The sequence below is a fragment of the Pygocentrus nattereri genome, chromosome 2 (assembly GCF_015220715.1).
Source record: "Pygocentrus nattereri isolate fPygNat1 chromosome 2, fPygNat1.pri, whole genome shotgun sequence".
Lineage (NCBI taxonomy): Eukaryota > Metazoa > Chordata > Actinopteri > Characiformes > Serrasalmidae > Pygocentrus > Pygocentrus nattereri.
Window position 1 is genome coordinate 32036553 of NC_051212.1, and position 23132 is coordinate 32059684.

The 23132-nt window shown below is 41.7% G+C and overlaps 1 protein-coding gene across 1 annotated transcript; it reads left to right on the forward strand.

The window, feature by feature from the left end:
* Positions 1–5: 5 nt before the first annotated feature.
* Positions 6–23028, forward strand: dtx4a (deltex 4, E3 ubiquitin ligase a). Its single transcript, XM_017718858.2, has 9 exons — positions 6–358; positions 1020–1237; positions 4396–5383; positions 18352–18413; positions 18997–19158; positions 19571–19632; positions 19749–20069; positions 20460–20549; positions 21149–23028. Exons 2-9 carry the CDS (start codon positions 1027–1029, stop codon positions 21374–21376), a joined length of 2124 nt encoding a protein of 707 aa, XP_017574347.1. The 5' UTR covers positions 6–358; positions 1020–1026; the 3' UTR covers positions 21377–23028.
* Positions 23029–23132: the final 104 nt, after the last annotated feature.

Consider the following 23132-nt stretch of genomic DNA (forward strand, 5'->3'; position numbering starts at 1 on the left):
CGTGGAAACTGGAGAAATGCACGAAAACAAGCAGGAGTCCATCATCACCATCGGGCTGAAACGCTGGACTTTTAAGTAGTGAGAAAGACTAAACGTTAGTGCGATTAGAAGCCACCGTTCAGCAGTTGGCTGGACGTGTGCCGACCTCCAGGAGCTGCTGTTATGCGCCGTGTTGCCCAGTAAACTCTGCTGGAGAAATTGGTGAAGACACTTCTGTGAGTTGATTTCCCTGAAAAACTATCCAGACAGGCGTCGCTGATGTACAGCAGCTTTCGCCGAGCGGCGAACTGAAGATGTATCTGCCGAAGGATTCACCCTCGCATTCGACCATCTGACTGCAGAAGGAAGGAGCCTGTCGGTGAGGTCTTCCTCTGGTCTTGGTATTTGCCAGTCGTGTGTCTTTCTGTTTAGCTAAATGCTCGCCGACAGTGGGAGTCCTCTAAGGCGAGGACCAGCTAGGCTGGCTAGCTGCATATCTCGCTGTGTCGTTAACTTGCGTGCAGGCGACAGATTCTGGCCAACTGTCAGCATTTTATTTTCTAAAGCACAGCACATTAAGCTGGTTGTACGCGACCACGATGGTCGGATAAACCGACATTTTATTTTGAAAACGGCGCATTTTGTGACGAATGCTTTGTTAGCTAAGCTAGCGTGCTAACCCTAATGTTAACCACCTCAGGGTAGCAGTTACAGAGCCAGGCTCGCTGAGCTGTTAGCTGGCTAAATGGCTTAATATTTTCCCAACAGCTTTCTGAACCCTGCCTGGTTACATTTGTGTACTATAGACGTCGTAAGGTCGAGCTGCGTGTTGTAAGTCCAGCTGCGCTGGTGTGTGGTGTGTATCCCGGTGAGGAGCCGCTGCCGCTGCAGGACTGAGTAGGAGCCGAGCGGCTGGGCTGGGAAATGTACTGTGAATGTGGTCAAAGTGCTTTGGCGGATCGCTGTAGATTTAGCTAGTAATGGTGACGTCGCTAAGCGCATCCCGGGCGATGACTCTGTTCTGTGCTGTTTTCTCGCAGGTGTGCGATGTTGTTAGCGTCGGCCGTGGTCGTATGGGAATGGCTGAACGAGCACGGGCGCTGGCGGCCCTACAGCCCGGCCGTGTCCCACCACATCGAGGCGGTGATCCGCAGCGACCCCCGGGGCGCCGGCAGCGTGGTACTGGGCCAGGTCGACTCCAGACTGTCGCCGTACATCATCGATCTGCAGTCCATGCACCAGTTTCGCCAAGATACCGGTAAGATGGACGTGACTTTTAGGGCCTTTGTGTAGTTCCGACTTTTTTTTCTGAGCTTAATAGTTATTGTATGGAGTTGATATGCAACTGGCGCTAAAGCACGTTGTACATTTTAAAAGGTGATTCCAATGGTTTTAACATTTCTGTATAATTCACTTGTTGAGATGTAAGGTAAATAAAGTCATGCAGAGTGGTTTGGCGTGAAATTGTTTATTGTCTAGAAACCTGTGGACCTCTGATCTCTTTACTGTTGTGGTGATGGGAACCAGGGGCCGCAGTGTCTGCTACACAAAAAAAGCCATTTTATTTACTGTCCGTGATCACCAGTGAACCTACACGTGTCTTTTGAGTTTTTCAGAGTTGATGGTAAAATACTTGTATGAAAAAAAAGGAAGTCTTTTTTTTGGGGAGGGGGGGGGGGCTGTTTTGCCTTAGAACCTTTGTTGTATAACCCTCCACCATAAATTGATTAAGATCAATTGTTTAAAAACATTCATAAACATTTCCTGTTATAGCTTTCTGTGATGGAGCTTTTAGAGGCATTGAACACTTCAGATCACAGCCACTTTAAAAATTTCAGGCTCAGAATGTTTCTCTAGAACAAAGCATTTTACTCTGAAATACTCTTAATGACTTTGTTTACATCTTAACCATTTAATGATGCAGAAATTTTGTGGAGTTCCCCTTTGATGTTCTTTGAAGGAGTTGTTCTTTTTGCAGCTCTTTTTGGGCAACATATAGATGGGGGAAGGCCTGAATGGTTGAGGGGTGCAAGAGCTATACAGGGACCCTGGAACATGCCTGGAAATTGTAGATGGCATTTTAACTAAAAATACCTTGGTTTATTAAGCAATTTTAAGCATTGGCCTGCAAGTGCTCAGGATTTTTAATCTCATATCTTGAGTGAGATGGATGTGAACTGTTTGATTCAGTTCATTGCTGGATGAGCGACTCAGTTGGGTCTACAGACAACCTCTATATGTTACTGTAATCTTATGAGTCACATCATATTTCCGCGTTTAATATCTTTGATAGATGCAACTCTTGTTTGACAGGGCATTTAAGTCCACCCCAGTGATCTTGATCTATATCACTGTTAAAAGGGGATTCCACAGATGTTTCAACATGTCAGCGAAATTCATTTGTTGACATGTAAACTCATCCTGAGTGTTTTGATGTAAATTTATGTGAAGTGCATTTTAGAGAAACAGGCTGATTTCTCCTCACAGTGGTGATGATGGTAAGATTAAGTGACCCCTTATTAGTCCCACAATGGGGAAATTTCACCACCGCATTGAACCCATCCGTGAAGTGAAACACCACATACACACTAGGGGGCAGTGAGCACACTTGCCCGGAGCGGTGGGCAGCCCAATCCGCAGCGCCCGGGGAGCAGTTGGGGGTTAGGTATCTTGCTCAAGGACATGGTCATGTGCTGTCGGCTCTGGGGATCGAACCGGCGACCTTTGGTCACGAGGTTGGATCCCTAACCTCCAGCCCATGACTAACCAGAGATTGCAGTGTCTCCCAACACATTTATGTCCTATCCAAAACCTCCAGTGAACCCACTCATTCCTGAATTTTTAATATAATAAAGATAATGGCAAAATAGTGAGTGACCTAAAAAATACGTTTGCGTACTCATTTCCACAATGCCCTGCATGCTTTTCTCTACCATGAATGTATTATAGAGTTTTAGACCAAAACTTTATCTCTGTTTTATAATAGATCAATGTATTAGACATTAGGCAGCACATTCATGGCCATTTCATGTAATATTTTTCTGTGAGCTAGTTTTAGAGGCATTTCATTCTTCAGATGTCTGGTTCCCATCCACACCACTGTAAACAGTTCTGACTTGGTATGCCTTTATTGAAAGGCATTTCACATCAAACCACTCTATTTACATCTGGCAGTGTATTTACAGAGAAAGTTTTGAAACATAATTGGAATTCCCTTTTAAGTTGAAGTCATATGCTGTTGCTTATTCTCCACCCAGTGTTGACAGCAGGCTTATTGCAAACCAAATGCAAGCAGTTTCACAGGAAGGTTCTCCTAATGATGAAATGACCGAATAAATTAACCCCCATCAATACAATAAGAGCATCTCTCTCAGTGAGAGAGGTGGAATACATTGGAGGCAGAAGCATGGAGGGAAGTGCAACCAAAACAAAGGAATGGATTGTTGACTGCTTAGAATTTTGGGAGACTCCATCACCCTCCACTGACTGACAAAGGCCATTGTGCAAGGCTGAGTGGCCCACATGGGAAGACTGAGGCACTCTGAGAGGAGGACTGACGAAGGGCGACGACCCATTACTCCAAAAAAACATGAGGGAGGAGGAGCGCAGCATATAGCTGTAGAGTGAGGTCATGTGGGGGGGCTCTGGGTCAGACGAATACCCTTTCTGTTGCATTACATGCACTGTCTCAGTTTTTATGGACTAATCATAAATTGTTGCTCATGTTACGTCTCATCTTGTTTGTTGCTGTGGAAATTGTAACAGACAGGGAATTTCACGAATGTGCTTTGCTTTTATCTGAGGCAGATTAGATTAGTTATAATGAAGTTTATGACTTTTGTACTTCCAATACCAGCTTCCTAGAACCACATTCAGCTTGAGCCTGTGGAAAATCGGCATTGATGTTATAGTTTAGTCTAAGACTAAGTTTAATCCATGTTCTGCAAACTGGCTAATAGATTTTTTGTTAGATTTAGATTAGTTAGATTAGTTTTTGTTAAATAGAGTTTTGCTATGAATAGTCCTTTTGGCTATGCCTACATTTAAGGGGACCTGTCATTAGTTTTTAAAAATGTCTACATAATTTGGTGGTTTAATTGTAAACAAAGTCATATCAGAGTGGTTTAATATGAAATGGTTCATTGCAGAATACTAACTGATGTATTGACACTGATGGTCAAAGGAACCGGAGGTTGCAATGTCTACAGCACAAATAGAGCCAAAAGTATGATTTACTCTCATATAACTCTAGTGAACCCACACTTGTCTTCAGAGTTTAGATGTTTAATCTCAATAATGGTAAAATAGTGGTAAATCTGGAATAAGTGTGATTTCTCTGGGGACTGATATATGACACTTTCTTTAGACACTGTTGTGGCTTTTCTCACTGGTAGTGCTTATCTCATTTATGTACAGGTACTTTGCGTCCAGTGAGGCGGAGTTTCTACGACCCACGCTCTGCTCCTGGTCAAGGCTGGGTGTGGGAGTGGGAAAATGACTCTGGCTCCTGGACTCCATATGACACAGAGGTGGGCATCACCATTCAGGCGGCGCACGACCGGCAGCAGCCCTGGCTGGACCTGACACCACTGGGCTTCTGCTACCTCATCGACTTGCAGGGCATGACCCAGATCAACCGGCAGACACAGCGGCGCCGTCGTGTCCAGAGACGGTCGGACCTGGCCTACCCCCTGGTCTCGGGGCCGCTGCCCAAGCCGCACGCCTGGGCATCCAATGGGAGTGGAGGACACCTGGGGGTGGGGGTTTCGGGCATCACGGGAGGAAATGGAAGTGCTTATCCTAGCGGTGCTCTTCCTGCTAGTGCCATCACTTCTCTTGGCCAGCCTTGTTCTTGTCAGCAGTGCATGCTGGTCCTGGGCGTCAAGACTCCAAGCTTGGCGGCACAGACTCTGGGCCGGAAACCTCCTTCCATGCCCAAGCCCCCTAGCCCGAAAGCCGCCCCGCGTAGCCACTCCTACTCCCTCACCCTCCCCCACCCACCTTCCTTGTCCCGAGCTTTGTCCCCACACAGGAACTCCACCTCAGGTGCCAGCAGTGGTGGCGTGTTCGGACACTCACTCTCTATCCTGAGCTCAGCCACTGCTGCCCTGTCCCTCTCCTCTTCCTCTTCACGACCACCTCCTCCCACTGTTCCACCGCCCCCACCTCCCTCCTCCACGCCACACACCGCCTCAGTGCCCAATGCTGCCCAGCCCACGTCCTCCAACGCCCTCATCTCAACCTCAACCACCTGCGCCCCTACCCCCTCAGCTCGGGTTCTTGGCCCCGTGGCATCGGCAGCCTGTGCCGCCCCGCTGCCCCCACGCTCCAGCCTGGCAGGCCTTAGCCGCCCTGCCCTCCAGAGGATTGCCATGGCACAGTCACGGGCGCTGATCGCCTCCGGGTGAGTTTCCATGGCAACAGCTGCTGCCACTGAGTCACACCCATTTTTTTTTTCTTATGTAGCAGTTACTCTTATTACTCCATTACTCAAGTGTTGCAGCTGGGTAGCAATATGCAAGCAAGACATTAATGATTTCAAGTTTTTATTCTGTTAAGTTAAACACATTTCTGCACTAAATGAGTTGCACCAGTGTACCAGTGATATTCTTCGATGTAGCGCTATGCAGTTCTGCAGTGTTTACTGCTGCAGAACATCGACACTTTAGTTGCTGTAGTGTAAACTAGTAGAGCTTGCGATCTTCACAAAGCAGCTAATGGGGGTCATAATGGGGTCAAGAGGAAGCAGTTATCATCAATGATGGCATCTGTTGACCTGTCCACGTTCTGCCTACAACTATGTTCATTCATAGCTACAGTTGTGAGATTTTACACTGGTGTAAAATCCTGTGTAACATAACGAGGAACCATAGCCTAAACGTTATGTGTGCTATTATTTTTTTAATGGTGTTTATTAACTGTTTTAATGGTGTATGACTGTTAGGGTCGATTGAGTGGATGTTCTTTTGGGGATCTCATTGATATTCTAATCACAAACTTCACTGGCTGCAGCAGGTTTAATGTTGTTAGCTAGATAATCCTTTATTTGTTTCTCTTTGTCGCTGGTCTTTTTCTGCAGTGTCGATATGTATATGCCAGGTGCAACAAGAAAGCTGTTGTTAACCAGTCTTATAGAATGTTTTCATTCATGATACAGTTAGTGATGCACAGAAATTAACATCAGTGGCCAAAACCGAAAGTGGATTTTTTCAAAAGTTTATTTTAAAAAAAATACTTAAAAACTGCGAAATAACTGTGTTCTGTGTATCAAGCAAGATTAGAAGGTCTTAGGTGTTGTACCTAGCTCTGATACTCAAAAGGAACAGAAGTTATCAAGCACTCGTCTAATGTCCCTCATAAAAACCAGGATGCACGCTTCACGTGACTGACGTTTAAACTCTACTGCTACTAAAAGTGTTTGGACCCATCTGTGCTGACCAGCACAAAAAAACCGAAGAAAACAACAGTTCTCATTTTTTTATTGTCATTAAAATTCTTTTTCACTTTCTGCTGAAAACCAAAAGTGATGCTTTTGTAGATCTGGTTTAGTCAAGTGAAAGTAACTACACAAGAAGGCGGAGCATGGATAGGTCAATGTGGCATGTAGTAAACGATCATCTTATTGGCCACTATAGTGCTATTAAAAAAAGACTGACAAGAATTGACAGGTTGCAGATTGCAGTAGTTCTTTGGCCGATTAGAGAACAGGAAAAACTTTTAACTGAACGATTTGCCTTTGTTTTCTTACATGTGTACGGTGCAGTGCAATGTATTTTGAAATTGGTGGCAGCAAAATGAGTTAACTGCATTTTTTTATTTGGCAATTCACAAGCAGAACACATGAAAAGCACAAACTGTGCTGGTGCATTTTTTGTAATGGAAGAAAAAAGGGTTGTGTTTACACAAAGAGAATCTAAAATAATTACAGTTACAGGAATCACTGTATGCATGTAGTAGCAGAGTTTTGATGTACTGTCTTGGTTCTGTGGTGCCAGTGCTAAAGCCTGAGATCAGCTTTCTGAAAACCCTCTGAATCAGAATGAGCTCCAGAAGAAAAGGACAGGAAATATGGCAAAAGCCTCTTTGTCCTCAACAGCCATATATTTGTCATATTTTAGTTTGTCTGTTTCTCTGAAAAGAACATCAGGCAAAAAGCTTATTTTTTTTTCGGTACTGTTAGAAGTAAAATGATCTCCAGTGTCTTCTGTAGTGCTGAGTGTTCAGCATGGAAAGCGGGAAATAAAGGAAATTAAAGGAAGTGTTCTAGACTGGAGCTGGGAGTCTTCCATCAATGTCAACAGGTCACTCATTCATTAGAATCCCCCTTCTCTCGCTCCGTTTTGGTTCTCCCCTTCCCCAGTTCCCAGGCTCTGCCTCATTCTTCAGGCCCCCTTCTTCGGTGCCTCACTGTGAGAGTTTGTGTCAGAGAGTATGTATGTGTGTGCGTTGGTAGCGTATCCACAGCAACCTTTGTTGGCAGACGGCAGGTTCGTTTGTATTTGCAACACAATGCAGTTAAAGTGTGTGTGTGTGTGTGTGTGTGCGTGCATGTTTGGTTGGGGGGGGGGGGGGATTGGTAAAGGCAAAGTGGAGGGAGGGGAAGATTTGATCTTGAAGGTGGTGCTGCTGGATAAGTTGGGTTCATTGGGCGTGTGTGTGTGTGTGTGTGTGTGTGTGTGTGAGTGTGTGTGAGCCAGACGTAGACGCTGTCCTTTAGAGACAAAGGTCTGTCTCAGACATTGGAACGCCACAGCTTCAGGCTGGATCTGTGAAGATGAGCAGTGTGAATAGAGGGTTAGGAAGGAAGCATAGAGCTTCCTAAGACGAGCCCACAAGCAAATGCACTTATTGTGGAGTACAAATCAGACACACGGAAACTGGAGTTTACTGAAAGTTCACTTTATCCCATGTGATACACGAACAAAATAATATGCTCTCTTCATTGTGCCCAAATTAATGTCAACCAAGCACAAAAGGTTAGTGAGGCAGATATGTACACCAGGGCTGTCAAGCTCAACCAGTAAAAGGGCCATATTAAAAAATCTCAAAATCTGTGGGTCAGAAAAAAAGGTTTTTATTACATTTTTAATTAATGTTGTGTTATAACCCAAACTGGCTGTTGATTATTCAAAATATGCAAAAAAAAACATTAACAGTAACAAACAGGCACTTGTAGTAGACCTTGAAATATCACATGGACACTTGACACATTAAAAATTTAAAGGTTCGCGGGAGCTCAGTGTTTTAAACCTACCTATTTGCTTGAACTGGACACCAAGTTTTTTTTCTTTGCTGCAAGTTCATTAAGACTTGGGCTTAATTGAGCTGATGTAGGTGTTTATATTGGTTGAACAGCAGCTGAAATGCATTTTGGTGATATGACTCGTGGAATTGCTTAGAATTGCGTAGATGTCATGTGTCTGTGCAATAGATTGTTGTTGGGGTGGGAGAGTCGGCGCACGTTACGTTGCAGTGCATGCTGGGGACTGTAGTGCTGTGAAATGGGCTAATATTTATGGAATTAATCTGATCTGGCCCACAGGCTTTTGCATTTGGCACATGGGATGTAGACCCTGAAGCAGCATTAATAAATATGCTATATTAAACACCTTATGTATTATTTCCTGCCGGTTAAAGCTTTGGACACAACTAATCCTAAAGGAGTTTTTCTTTAATTTAGCCATTTTTGGACATTTTATAATGATCGATGAAGACGCAGCTAATTATGAGGAGTAGCCTAAAATGATTTTAAGTAGCCTAAAATCTTCCAGCAGGCATGAAAAAGCATTATGTTTACTTGTTTAAAAAACATTTTGTCATGATGTATATCACAATACTAGTGCCATGATAGAGGTGGGCAAAATTACAATATTTTATGGTTACCATGATAAATTTTATTATCGTGATCATATGCTCAGAAAACCGTATTGTTTGATATTTAAAAAACACTAACCAGCTGCATGTTTCCGTACAAAGAGAACATTATTAGGCCTGAACTGGACTTGGACACTGCAGTGTGTGAAAAATCACATTCATAGTATTTGATGGCAGTATTTTTAATGTGGTACTGCTAGTGCATTGTTATCGTTCTGTGTCAAAATGTTGTGACACGTATTGTGCATTGTAAAAATGTAGTGTCTATAGTGTGTATGTGTGCGTGCGTGTGTGTGTGTGCATGTGTGTGTGTATATATACTGCTCAAATAAAGGGAACACATAAACAACACAATATAACTCGAAGTAAATCAAACCTCTGTGAAATTAAACTGTCCACTTAGGAAGCAACACTGATTGACAATCAATTTCACAGCTGTTGTCTATTCCATTTGCACAACAGGTGGAAATCATTGGCAATTAGCAAGACACACTCAATAAAGGAGTGGTTCTGCAGGTGGGCACTACAGACCACTTCTCAGTACCTTTCTGCTTTCTGGCTGATGTTTTGGTCACTTTTGAATGTTGGTGGTGCTTTCACACTCGTGGTAGCATGAGACGAACTCTACAACCCACACAAGTGGCTCACGTAGTGCAGCTCATCCAGGATGGCACATCAATGCAAGCTGTGGCAAGAAGGTTTGCTGTGTCTGTCAGCACAGTGTCCAGAGGCTGGAGGCGCTACCAGGAGACAGGCCAGTACACCAGGAGACGTGGAGGAGGCCGTAGGAGGGCAACAACCCAGCAGCAGGACCGCTACCTCCGCCTTTGTGCAAGGAGGAACAGGAGGAGCACTGCCAGAGCCCTGCAAAATGACCTCCAGCAGACCACAAATGTGCATGTGTCTGCACAAACGGTTAGAAACCGACTCCATGAGGATGATATGAGGGCCCGACGTCCACAGATGGGGGTTGTGCTCAAAGCCCAACACCGTGCAGGACGATTGGCATTTGCCAGAGAACACCAGGATTGGCAAATTCGCCACTGGCACCCTGTGCTCTTCACAGATGAAGGCTGGTTCACACTGAGCACATGTGACAGACGTGACAGAGTCTGGAGACGCCGTGGAGAGCGATCTGCTGCCTGCAACATCCTTCAGCATGACCGGTTTGGCAGTGGGTCAGTAATGGTGTGGGGTGGCATTTCTTTGGAAGGCCGCACAGCCCTCCATGTGCTCACCAGAGGTAGCCTGACTGCCATTAAGTACCGAGATGAGATCCTCAGACCCCTTGTGAGACCATATGCTGGTGCAGTTGGCCCTGGGTTCCTCCTAATGCAGGACAATGCTAGACCTCATGTGGCTGGAATGTGTCAGCAGTTCCTGCAAGATGAAGGCATTGAAACTATGGACTGGTCCGCCCGTTCCCCAGACCTGAATCTGATTGAGCACATCTGGGACATCATGTCTCGCTCCATCCACCAACGCAACGTTGCACCACAGACTGTCCTGTAGTTGGCGGACGCTTAGTCCAGGTCTGGGAGGAGATCCCTCAGGAGACCATCCGCCACCTCATCAGGAGCATGCCCAGGCGTTGTAGGGAGGTCATACAGGCACGTGGAGGCCACACACAACACTGAGCCTCATTTTGACTTGTTTTAAGGACATTACATCAAAGTTGGATCAGCCTGTACTGTTTTTCCACTTTAATTTGGTGTGCGATTGGACCAAATCCAGGCCTCCACTAGTTAATAAATTTGATTTCCATTGATGATTTTTGTGATTTTGTTGTCAGCACATTCAACTTTGTACAGAACAAAGTATTCAATGAGAATATTTCATTTATTCAGATCTAGAATGTGTTATTTGAGTGTTCCCTTTATTTTTTTTGAGCTGTGTATGTGTGTGATAGATAGATAGATAGATAGATAGATAGATAGCTGTCTCTCTGTGTCTGTCTGTCTGTCTGTCTGTCTGTGTCTCTGTCTCTCTCTCTGTGTTTCTGTCTCTTGCGCCTTTTTTTTTCTCTCTCGCTCGCTCTGTCTGTCTGTCTGTGAATAGATGGCACCCATACAGGCACTCGTGCATCGTGTTTTACTGATATGAAGCTTCGTAAATGTATGACATTTCATCAAGATACTACACCAAGTGCAACGTCTACATGTCGAAATCTGCTAATCTAAAAACATGAAAGAAATGATACATTTCTTCAGCCATGTTTTGTGTCCAAAGCTTGCTTTCTTAGTTTACCACTGGATGCTGGAGCTCACAAGCAGTGGAAGCTTATACCCACCAGTCAGCATTATGCATCCTAAATCACTGCTTCAAACCACATTGAATTAACGCTCACACTGAATGATAATCATAGAAAATCATACAGTGCTTTCTGGCACAAAACAACCTAATGTCTAAAAAAAAATAGACATTTTTTGGACTTTTCTGTGTATAACAATACATCACATTGTGACAGAACCCACATAAGCAAATCTATTTGAGGTTACAAAAACCTCTTTGAGGAGAGGATTTTTGAAGACTGCCTTATACGAAGGATCAGAATCAATAATATGCCACTGATATACGTGTGTGTCCTCTTCAGAAATTCCATTGAAGTTCTTCACGGCAGAATTGATCTGAGCATTTAAGCTCTCTTTGTAAAGCTACGGCTTTCTAAAACTATGCAGATGTGCAAGCACTCATGACCATGGTCAGCCAACTGCTGACAAGCGCATAGTACTCAACATACTGCTGCTGTGGTGGTGGTTTAAACACTCAGTACTCAAGGGGGCAATAGAGGACAAATCAAATCAGCTGTAAACAGGTTCTACCATTTATTGCAGCAGCCACAACAGCTGAACATGTCCACTGTAGAGGAATCCCTTCAGCTTTACTAGTTCTGTTGGGATGAAGAGGCAGTAATGTATCACTGTTATTTATAAAAAATTGCTGTTTGATGAATTTAATATATTTCAGAAAAAAAATAAATGGCGTGTCCAAAAGTTGTGGCACGTTAATTTTTTTTCTGCAACTTATTTTCACTTAAATGTTATTTGATCAGGGGTGTGTAATCTTTGTCATATGCATGTACTTTAAATAGACCATAAACTGATTTGTTTTTGATTTGTAGTTTAAAAGCAGTTATTAATTATGCCTGTGAGCTGGTTCTGCGAGGAAATTCATCAAACTGCCAGTGTGCTGCAAAATGTGTTGCAACGTCATGCAAAATTGTGTTTGCGTAGCTCGATTCATTTGCAGTTGTCTTCTTGCATGAAATAAGACACAGTTATTAGCAGTATGAGAATCTGCGTTATCTGTGTTATGGAAGAAACTGGCTTGAAGACACACTTTCGTTTTTTGGGTTGTACAATAAAGGCTGCTGATGGATCTGTAGAGAAAATCTGATCTTTTACGATCTGAAGTATATGAGAAGCCCACAGCGAAATAACCAAGACTCATTATAAATCTGTAAAGTTAATTAAAAGAATTTCAGAGAGAATGGAAGTGCTGTAATTTTGCTGCAGAATAAATAAATTATCATTACAATCATGAACTATAGGCGTGCAGTCTGCACATAGTTTCCTGTATATAGGAGGACACAATCTTGCACCCATCTTGGAGCCCAGTGCTGTTTTTAGAGACTCACACAACCACCTCCACAAACCGTGAAATTCTAATTTAGTTTTATTATCCAGCAACTTTTGGTTGTAACATTATTGCTGTGAACATGTGCTACATGTGCCCCAGAATCTGGGCCACAAGCCATAGTCTTTGGCAGGTGAGAGGCCAGACCCCAGATGGCTGGACAGCATTTATGTTTTTCGCTCTCTGTGTCTGTCTGTCTGTCTCTGTCTCTCTGTGTGTGTGTTTGTGTGTCTGTCTCTCGCACTCTCTCTTTCTCTCTCTCTCTCTCTCTCTCTCTCTCTCTCTCTCTCTCTCTCTTTCTTTCTTTCTTTCTTTCTTTCTTTCTTTCTTTCTTTCTTTCTTTCTTTCTTTCTTTCTTTCTTTCTTTCTTTCTTTCTTTCTTTCTTTCTTTCTTTCTTTCTTTCTTTCTCTTTCTTTCTTTCTTTCTCTTTCTCTCTCTTTCTCTCTCTTTCTCTCTCTTTCTCTTTCTCGCTCGCTCTCTTTCTCTTTCTCTTTCGCTCTCTTTCTCGCTCGCTCTCGCTCTCTCTCTCTCTCTCTCTCTCTCTCTCTCTTTTTCTCTCTCTCTCTCTCTCTCTCTCTCTCTCTCTCTCTCTCTCTCTCTCTCTCTCTCTCTCTCTCTCTCTCTCTCTCTCTCTCTCTCTCTCTCTCTCTCTCTCTGAATGTTTATTTATTGGCATTTTCATGCTCTGATTAGATGATCAGTGAGAATGTTGAGAGTTCTATGATGGATTCAGTTGTAGTGTTTTAATTTGTGTGGATCAGCTGATTGTAAAATAGCTTTCACTCAGCAGGAATTTGCTGGATTAAAAGAGATTTTGCACTGCGGCTCAGTCAAACATAATCTAATAAAGCTTATGTTGTAGCTAGAGGATGTGGTAGTAGAGTAAAAAAAAGTGACAAAATTAACTTTTTAATTTATTTTTTTTGCAAGGTTAGACAATTAATCTAACGCCTTCTCATTTAATGACTATTCGCACTAGCTTTTGGCTGAACATTGAATTTATTCTGATGGAATTTGCAACAATAAAATGTTTCTTGTGAGAGTAAATTTAATGAGTGGAGCTTGGCATTGTAGCGTAACTGTAATGATTTCAATTAGCAAAGTTTAGCGTCACCAACTAGTGCTATGTTGACTTCGGGGGAGGGAGGCAAAAAAGATCAAGTATGAACCCAGCTGTCAATCAAGGATTTAGGGAATCGTTACACTCCTAGTTACAGTATAAATTGTGCCATCCAACAGGTTTTTTTCAGCAGCAGCAAGGTAGCATATGTGTGTCTTCTTTAGTCTTGTTGGAAAACATTCCAGGTGGCTCCTCGTGCAGCTTTACACACTCTTGGCAATTCCTCAAGCAGATTCGTCAAGGCAAAGAGAGGCTTCATTGAAGAATCTGAAATAGAAGAGTTTTGATTTGAGAACACTTCATCCCATGTTTTTGGTTTTATAGTTTTGATATTTTCACTTTCATTGTAAAGTGAAAATGGGGGGGATGAAACAAACCTTCATTGGTTCTACTGATTTCTGTATTTATATGAAAGATTAATGATGTTTAAACACATAACCAGGACAGTCTGTAGTTCAGTCATTGTTATCACGGAACCACCTGAACGTCATCTGTTTCAAATAACTGTATTTTGTTGTTAGTGAGGCGGCCAGTTTGCAAGTGAAAATGTAAGAAGGATTTGGTAGGGATTGTGGAGGGTCATGTGAACTAAGTGAATGTGATTTAAGACTGTCGTCAGCAAGAGCGCACATCAGTGAGCCCCCCGCACAAGCCCTCTGCTGTCCCTCCTGCTCCTCACACCTGCTCTCTTCTCTTCCGAGTGTGTCAGTCAGGTACTGCAGCTGCTCAGGTATCTTTAGGTGACTTGGTGATTACGGGTGTGGGCCATATGGGTAATGCTGCTTAGATTAGCTGCCAGCAAATGTGACTAGAGGTTTAACATCCAACACACCGCCCGCCCGTCTTCTTTTGTCTTTAAGAACGCCTCCATCACACTTCACCCATTCACACTGAATCAGCCTGACCTAACCAGAGAGCCGTTTCATAAAGTTCTCTTAGTTTGGCCTGTCACTGTTCACGTGCACTTGTTATGAACGATCGCTCACTCACCCACAGCCAGATCTGGATCACAGTGGTATGTTCCAGTGTGCTGAAGAGAGTCTGTTCTGGTCAGACAAGCAAACACTTGTAATGCCAACAGATAAACAGGACTTCAGAAAGGGATCTCATTTACTGTGGGGACTGTACATTGAGTATTGGTGTATTTCCATATATGGTACTGTGCAAAAAGAACTCTTTAAAGCTATTAGAGTAATAAATGTGTTCTTAGAGCAGTATTTATAGAGTTACTGTATAGGTATGTTAAATTCTATTAGCGGGACACCTAACTTAATTTAACTCTTAAATCTCAAGTCATTCCTGCACAAATGTATTTGTATGGTCTTCATACATGCTTTAATAGGGGCCTAGATGGAACACTATGAAGTTTGTTCTTCCTTTTGCAGTCTGCTTCAGATTATTGGGCAGTTTAAAAATGAGGATGTACTACTATGTCATTCCCATTGGCCACGGGAACCAAAGCGCCGACATCAATAAACGCAAGATTTCATTAGCTTATACAAGTACATGCTAAGTAAACTAAAAACTAAGGAAAATATTTGTAACTTAATGACTTTATGTAACCTGGTTTTGCTAAGATAATTGAAAGTTGAGTTTTAAGAGTCTTAACACATTCACTACACAAGAGTGTTTGTAGTGGTTCCCATGATAAAGTATAAACACTTGAAAAATGGTTGTAATAGTTGCTGTCAGCAAGGAAAAATTTGAAGAAGTATCTGTCCTTCACCACTTATGTACAGATATAGTAGTTGGAAACATGTAAAATGTAAAGGTTTTAAGTGTTGAAGTGTTGTGTGTTTTTTTTTTTTTTTTCTTCATATGATTTCTCTCTTTAGTGTGGTGCAAAAGTGTTGTGTGTGTGTGTGTGTGTGTGTGTGTGTGTGTGTGTGTGTGTGTGTGTGTGTGTGTGTGTGTGTGTGTGTGTGTAGAGCATCATTGTTTGCAACCATGACAATCAGCTACTACTTCATTTTTTAAGACTTTTTACATATTACACAGAAATGGCAATCGGAGCGCATGCGTTTTTTGCAGTCAGAAGATGGGCACAGTTTTTAGAATGGCCTCTATTTATAATAAATATTCAGCAGAAGGGGACCAAGTCTCTGAAGCCCCCTACAGGGGGTTGGTTTCTGGACTTTCACCTTTTGTCATTGCTCATGAGTTTGCATGTAGGAAGGGTGGGTTTGAAATTGTAAGCCTCAGGATTAGACATTTTACTGTGTCTGCTCCTGAATGTAAAACACTACATATTGTATGGAATGAACCATCTCAGTAGTGTTGTTAATACTTGTAATAATGTATTTAGAGATATTGTGGCCCCACCTGGAAATAAAATCTCCACTGATACTATTCTGATACTTTTCCAAAAGTAATGTAAGCAAATTCTAATGTTTAAGAAGTCTATGGCCCGCTGTTAAGCGTTCAGGTGCACATACATAATTCTGATCTAAATTAACTGATTTGTAAATTGACTATAAAATCGCAATTGCATTTAAACAAAAGAAAATAGGGCATAAAACAAAGTACTTTGTGGGCTGGTAATACTCTCGAATTTGATTGCGTCATGTTCACATAACTCTGGTAGCTTTGAAGGATCTACCACCCGACCTGAAGGAAATCTAGGTGAAACACAGCATGACCAGAGCCTTTCACCTCTTCACCTACTTTCTCCTGAACGTTTATGGAGCAGCAAGGACACGTGAATTGTCTGAGCGTGCGCTGGCTCATTATGCCGTATGTGCGGCTGTGATGGTGCCTTATGGTGGAGTGCTGGAGTGTGACGTTGAAAGGTAATCCTTAGCTGTGTGACGTGCCTCACCTCTCCCAGCTGCTTGTCAACAGATGGAAACTGTTGGATTAGCTCTATAAGAGGCAGCGCAGGAAGAGAGGAGACACATCATCCATCCACAAGGAGAGAAAGAGAGGGAACGAGAGGCAAACCCTTACTCATATAGTCAGACTATGTTGCTGCTTAGAAACATTATAAGAGACTTCTGAGAGCTTGTTTGAGGACATTATTGTGGCGAGAGGAACACGGATCTGAACTCCACTTTTTATCTGTCTGCTTTTTGTTTGTCTGTTTTGCTTTTGGCTGAATACTTGAAAACATGACCGTAATCAAGGTTAACTCGTGAGTACCTTCTACGATTGTGCTGTTCTTCTTTTATTCAGTCATGTGCTTGATAGATGTGCTTGTTTTTATAGAGATCATAGCAGAATATGGTTTAATTAAATGTAAATGTAAATATGGTTTAAATTTTAAAGTGTTAAATTTTCCTCAGCATGTTTTAACGTGCTTTAAACAAGAGAAGCTCCAATATAGGAATCCTGCTGATATCCTGGTGTTTTTCAAGTATAATTTACGCAGTGTAGATTGGAAAAATTGCAAGCTATACACATCGTAAGGCATATTATTCAGTATTTCAAGTTTTTTTTGGGAGCATTAAATAAATAATGTACTATAATATTTAGTTTTTAGTAGTTTTGTGATTCATTATCTGCAGTAGTTTTAATCACCGTTGTTCTGCGTATCAGTTTTAGTCAAACTTTTTTTTCTCAGTTTTATACGGTTTTCTCAGCCATCGTCTATGGCTTTGTTCAACATTCTCTATTTTAGTAGAATAATTAAAATTTTAAAGTAAATTTTTAAAATAATTTCGTGTTCCCCTGTTCAAATTAGTTTTGTTGATTTATCGACACATCTTATACAGTAAACAAACTTGTGCATTAAAATGGGCAGAAGTGTCTTCTCTATAGTGGATGTGTCCCTTATTAAAACCACCAAAATGTCATTTGACCAGGGGGCCCCAAACGTTTGCGTATGGCTATGACAGCCATTGTCCATGTTGTTAGACAACATATTTCTATTGACCACAGTATTCGGATCATTTTAGATTGTACGTTAATTGGCGCTTGATTTGTTGTGTTATTAAAGCAGTGACTCTGTTGCTTATAAACTCACTGGTACCCAAGATATCATGGAGCACTTATGGACAGTATGTTGTAGCCTATCCAGGCAAAATACCAATGAGGGGTTTTACTGACTGTTTATCTTTTTATATTGCTATTTTCACTAATTACAGCTATGTGAACTAGGTGCTATGGTGTATCCTAACAGTGCTGGGTCATGCTAAAATTAGATTGACTATTTTTGTTGTCAGCAGCAACAGCAGACCTGGCAGAAGGTGTGACCTGGTTTATATACTCTAGCATGATTCGGCACTTCCTCAGGTTGAGGGGGGTGTGAACAGGTGTCTGGTGGACAACATGGCACCAATGTCTGATTGGCCTCAGATTGCTGTCATTATACAATGAGGCCAGATTAAATGGATGTAGAGCTGTAAATCTCTGACCTCGCAATTCGACTCCCTAAAATGACTCGGTGGATCATTTAAAAATCAGGTTGTACCACAGTTTTATTCAGTTTGTTTTTAAGGTACTCTGAATATACAAATGTGACTGAAGGAACTACTTACAACAGTAGTGAAATATAAATAATAAAAACAATGACCATACTTTACTTGCATACTTTACTGAATGTTGTTACAGTTCATCATAATTGATTCAAACTTCCTAAAGTTGATGCCTTTTATATCACTTTTAAATCCTACATCACAATGCCTCATAGTGCATCCTTGAATTTGTTTTTAGTACAATGTGTTTTTTTTTTTTTTTTTTTTTTTTTTTGTATTTGTGTGTAGTACACAGCTGTGATTTAATAATGTTTTGTTGTGTGTTTCAGGGTCCCTACAGTCCCTGTTAAGAACCTAAATGGGTCCAGTCCTGTTCACCCAGCCCTGGCTGGTGAGTATGTTTTTTTTTTTTTCTTCCTACAGACACAAGTGTAGGCTGTAATGATTATAGGAAATTGGCCTGTGTAATACAGAATCGTCAAGAGTTTCAGCTATCGTTGACAAGTAGCCCCCCTAACGAAGCTTCATCACCACATTCGTGAAGAGATGGAGAACTAGAGAGGACTCATTTAAATTCAGGCAGCTTGCTAAATACTACTAGGTGGTGATTACATGTTGTTTTATTCCCTTTTACTGTTAAAACAATAGATAATTGATGAGCTGTTGATAAGCTGTTGGGCTACAGTGGAGTACATTCTGCACCTGCTGCAGGTTTATCAGCATGCAACATAACATTGAGGAAAATCTTTAGCATTTTCCACACAGCTTAAGTGTCCCAGTGGTTCAGATGAGTTGTAATATTTTTTAATTTTACACCTCAAGGTTTCCCACAGCCATTCGTAGCTGAATTCCAAAATGCCTTTGCTGTAACGTGATCTTTAACAAGAAAATATTGGGCTAATTATTTTTAGATGTCGCCCAGACCTTGTAGAAATACAACCACAGGAGTAACTTTTTTTTTTTCTTTCTTTTAGGAATAACGGGCATCCTGATGAGTGCTGCTGGACTTCCTGTCTGTTTGACCCGCCCACCCAAATTGGTACTCCACCCCCCACCTGTCAGCAAGAGTGATATAAAGCCAGTGCCAGGCCTTGGCCACTGCTGCCGCAAGACCACCAAGAAGCAAGCCCGCAAAGGTAATGCCCAGATAAAGTCTGGAATCACACACCACATTACTGATTGTTCTTGTGTTCAATAACAATTTTATTGTTATGAAATTGTATAAAGACACACATTGTTTTTTTTTTTTTTCAAACAACAGATGCAGTTATTAATTTCTTGTAAAGTTATCTGCTTTAAAAGTTGATCACATTTAAAATATTTCTGGATATTAATTGTATTATAGCTTCGGTCTGTGTTGCTCTTGATATATCTACAGGTTTGTTCATTATTCTAGACACATCACAAATGTCCTACCTGTGATGTGATAGTGCTTACGATTCTATTAGAATATTTTTTTCAAATGTGTTTGTGTTTTATGTTATTGAAAATAAGCTTTTTACCATCTTTCACATTCATGCTGACTCACATATCTGTCCACACCAACAGGCAGAACTCCTGAGGAAGTGGTGAGACGGTACTTGCAGAAGGTCCGCAACCCCCCAGAGGAGGCAAGTCTCCGATTCGCCAAATCTTTTACTGCAACGCCACATGTTCTACCATGTATATTCCCTTTTTCTGCTGGTACCAGCATTTCTTACTCTTTACTCTCCTGGCTCTTCCACAGGACTGCACTATCTGTATGGAGGCTCTGGCCGGCCCCTCTGGCTATAAAGGCCCTGGCGTGGGTGGTATTTCTCGGGCAGAGTCTGTCGGTCGTCTTTCTCAGTGTGGACATCAGTACCACCTGCAGTGCCTGGTAGCGATGTACAACAATGGAAACAAAGACGGCAGCTTGCAGTGCCCCACCTGCAAGACCATCTACGGAGTAAAGACTGGTAACCAACCACCTGGCAAGATGGAGTACCACGTCATCCCCCACTCACTGCCTGGACACCCAGACTGCAAAACCATCCGCATCATTTACAACATACCACCTGGCATTCAGGTAACTTTACTATTTCAGACTTCCACAAAAACAGGTGTGCATGGGTGAAATGTTAGCTGCAAACAAGAGAACTAAATCATGCACTAATGAACAAATCTAGAGCTGGAGTGTATTTTTGAAAAACTGTCATTGGTAAACATTCATATTTTTATTATTCAAAGCAGGTTTTTTACAGTTTAGTATGTCTCTTCCATGTGTCCCAGAAGGGCCAACAGTGCTCATCATGATGATAAATCCTTGAACTAAAATAAACACCCATAAAACTATGGACCATGCCATGTTCATAGTTCACGAGTGTCAATTAAACGAACTTTTAGTTTTAGAATAATGGATCAGTGTACAATAAAATCATAATTGAGTCTTAACTTCTTTTTCTCATTTCTGCCATAGGGCCCTGAGCACCCTAATCCTGGTAAACCCTTCACAGCTCGTGGATTCCCTCGGCATTGCTACCTTCCTGACAGTGAGAAAGGCCGCCTAGTAAGCATCCACTCCTTCAACCTAGACCTGCTTACTTCTAAAACACATCCTGAAACATATGACCTTTTTGAAACTTCTTTAGTCCTGCCTGAAATACAACATAAGTTTGCTGTGAAACAATGCCTCAGTGCTTTTGGAGGCTGTGATGAACAAAATGTGTACTCATTATTTCCATTTTGAACTGTTTTAGGCAATGGGAAAGCCATATAGAGACACATTACAGAAAAATACTGTTAAGACTAAATAGTTCAACAGTTCAAATACTAAAATGTGTTGACATTAATAAACAGGTGGATGTGCTACATTTAATTAGCTTTAAATGCTACATCTGGGGAAATATGGATGTAGGTGCCTGTTGACTTCACAGAAAGGGCCTGATTTTCAACTGAAAGTCAGGCAATGAACTCTCACAACCTTCCCTTCAGATTCATGGTCAACTTCCATTTGAATAAATATGTATTTATTTAACACTTTCACTTCTGTAAATAAGCAAGTCAGTGCACAAATCAAATAAATAAATGCAGTTAGTTTACTGGCAGAAAAATGCTGCAACACACATCTTCTAATTTAAATCTTTGACTGCCTAACCCTCTCCTCAGGTGTTGAAGCTGTTGCTGGTCGCGTGGGACCGCAGGCTGATCTTCTCCGTGGGGACATCCAGCACAACCGGCGAGGCAGACACAGTCATCTGGAACGAAGTCCACCACAAAACTGAGTTTGGCTCCAACCTGACTGGCCACGGTTACCCTGACTCCGGGCACCTGGACAACGTCCTAGAAGAGCTGCGGGCACAGGGCATCACCGAGGAAGACTGTCTGAGGGACTGAGAAGGAATGAGGTTAAAAAGAAGCGGTGCCAAGTTTGAATCCAGATCCAAAACTCTTTATCTCAGCTGGAATTTGAAGACTTTTTGGCTGAAGTTGAGAAACCTTGTGTTAAAAGAACTGGAAGGACTTGTAAAAGTCACTACTCAAATTCTTTTCTGTGGTATCATCCCTCCTGCTGTGGAAGAAAGCTAAAGCTTTTAAAATCAGATTTTGACACAGTTCTCTTTCAAAGCTAGTTGGTCCAACTCGAACCTTGAAAGAATGTTGGTACAAATTTACTATTGCTGGTGTCTGTTTAACAATTTAATGTATTGTAGTTCTGTAAAGGGTACTCCAAACTTGAGGTACTTCTGTGCATGTAGGTATATCATTCCGTGCAAAGTGGGAAAAAAAAGTCCTTTTTGTACAATTGAGGCCCCTACATTTTGCTATGAAGCTCCAGTGGCAGTTTCAGACTGAATATGAATGTTTACTGCCCTCTAGTGGCACTTGATGATACATTCCATCCATATCCATTTCCATGGTACTACTGTTTGTTCCCATTCATTTTTTTCAGTTTTGCTTTTATTCACATTAGATTAATTATTCGTTTATACATATTCTAACCTACCTTATTTCATTTCATAGAGTGAATAAATTAGAAGCCTAGGCGTTGGCGCTATTTTGGGGATTGAAGCTAATCCAGGTACCAGTCGAGGACTGGTAATCCTGCCTTTAGGCATTAAACTCGAACCACTTAAAGAATTAATCAGTATTAAAGAAAATGTAGAGACGAGGGGTGAAGGCTTGGCTGTGGGCCAACTTAACAGCCCTGAACTGGGGGTGAGGACAAATGCACAGCATGGCCATGTTCCTCCTGACCCATTCATGGAAAGCGTGAGTGAATCGAATCAAGTTTTATTGTGATTAGACTTGCAACCGGAGATTACATGTGTAACACAAGGACTAGTGCTAAACTGAATCATGTTTACAATATTAATAATAATAAAAATAATAAGCTCTTCATGGGCCATAAAGGTAGTACTGACATTTCATTTCAAACGTGGCAGTTTGGTGTAACGGCATGCAGCTCAAGACTCTGTACGGTTTGGTACTATCATACCTAGCAGTCTGCCAGGCTGAATGCTGTTTACCTGTTACAGAACATCCAGCCTTGCTTCTTTAAATATTTCTGTCCAGTGGTCAAACTTTCTCCGGTTGCTTTTCTAGTCGGTCCTTGGTAGGTCCATGATGGACACGTTTACAAAAAAAAAAAAGTATCGAAAAAAGTATTGCTGTCAAGACATTTGTGCATGTGTGTACATGCAAATGTAAGCTTACATTTCTAGTTGAAGTATATCGTGTGCTGTATGTGTTTTATGTACACATTTTTCTTAATCAAAACCATGTTTTTGAAGTGTGATGGCAAGTAAATGAGGCGAGCACTCGTTACTCATTTTCTTTTTCTCATTTTTGTTATACAGTTTTAATTTTTTTTAGTATTGTCTTATAAGCTGTTAGTTTATTCCTTTTTTGTACTGTGAAGTTTTACTCTCACTTATTGCACTTGTAATTTTTTCATGATAGTTGCTATGGTTATAACGGTTTAAAAAAAAAAAAAAAAAAAAAGACTTCTGCCAAGAGGAAGCTGCAAAGAAAACCAGTGTACGGAGCTAGAACTATTGTTGCTGTGTAATATAAATCTGTACAAAATAACATGCATATTAAATAGCTGCTGGAATACTGAATGAACATTAAAGAAAAGGGGAAAAAAGAC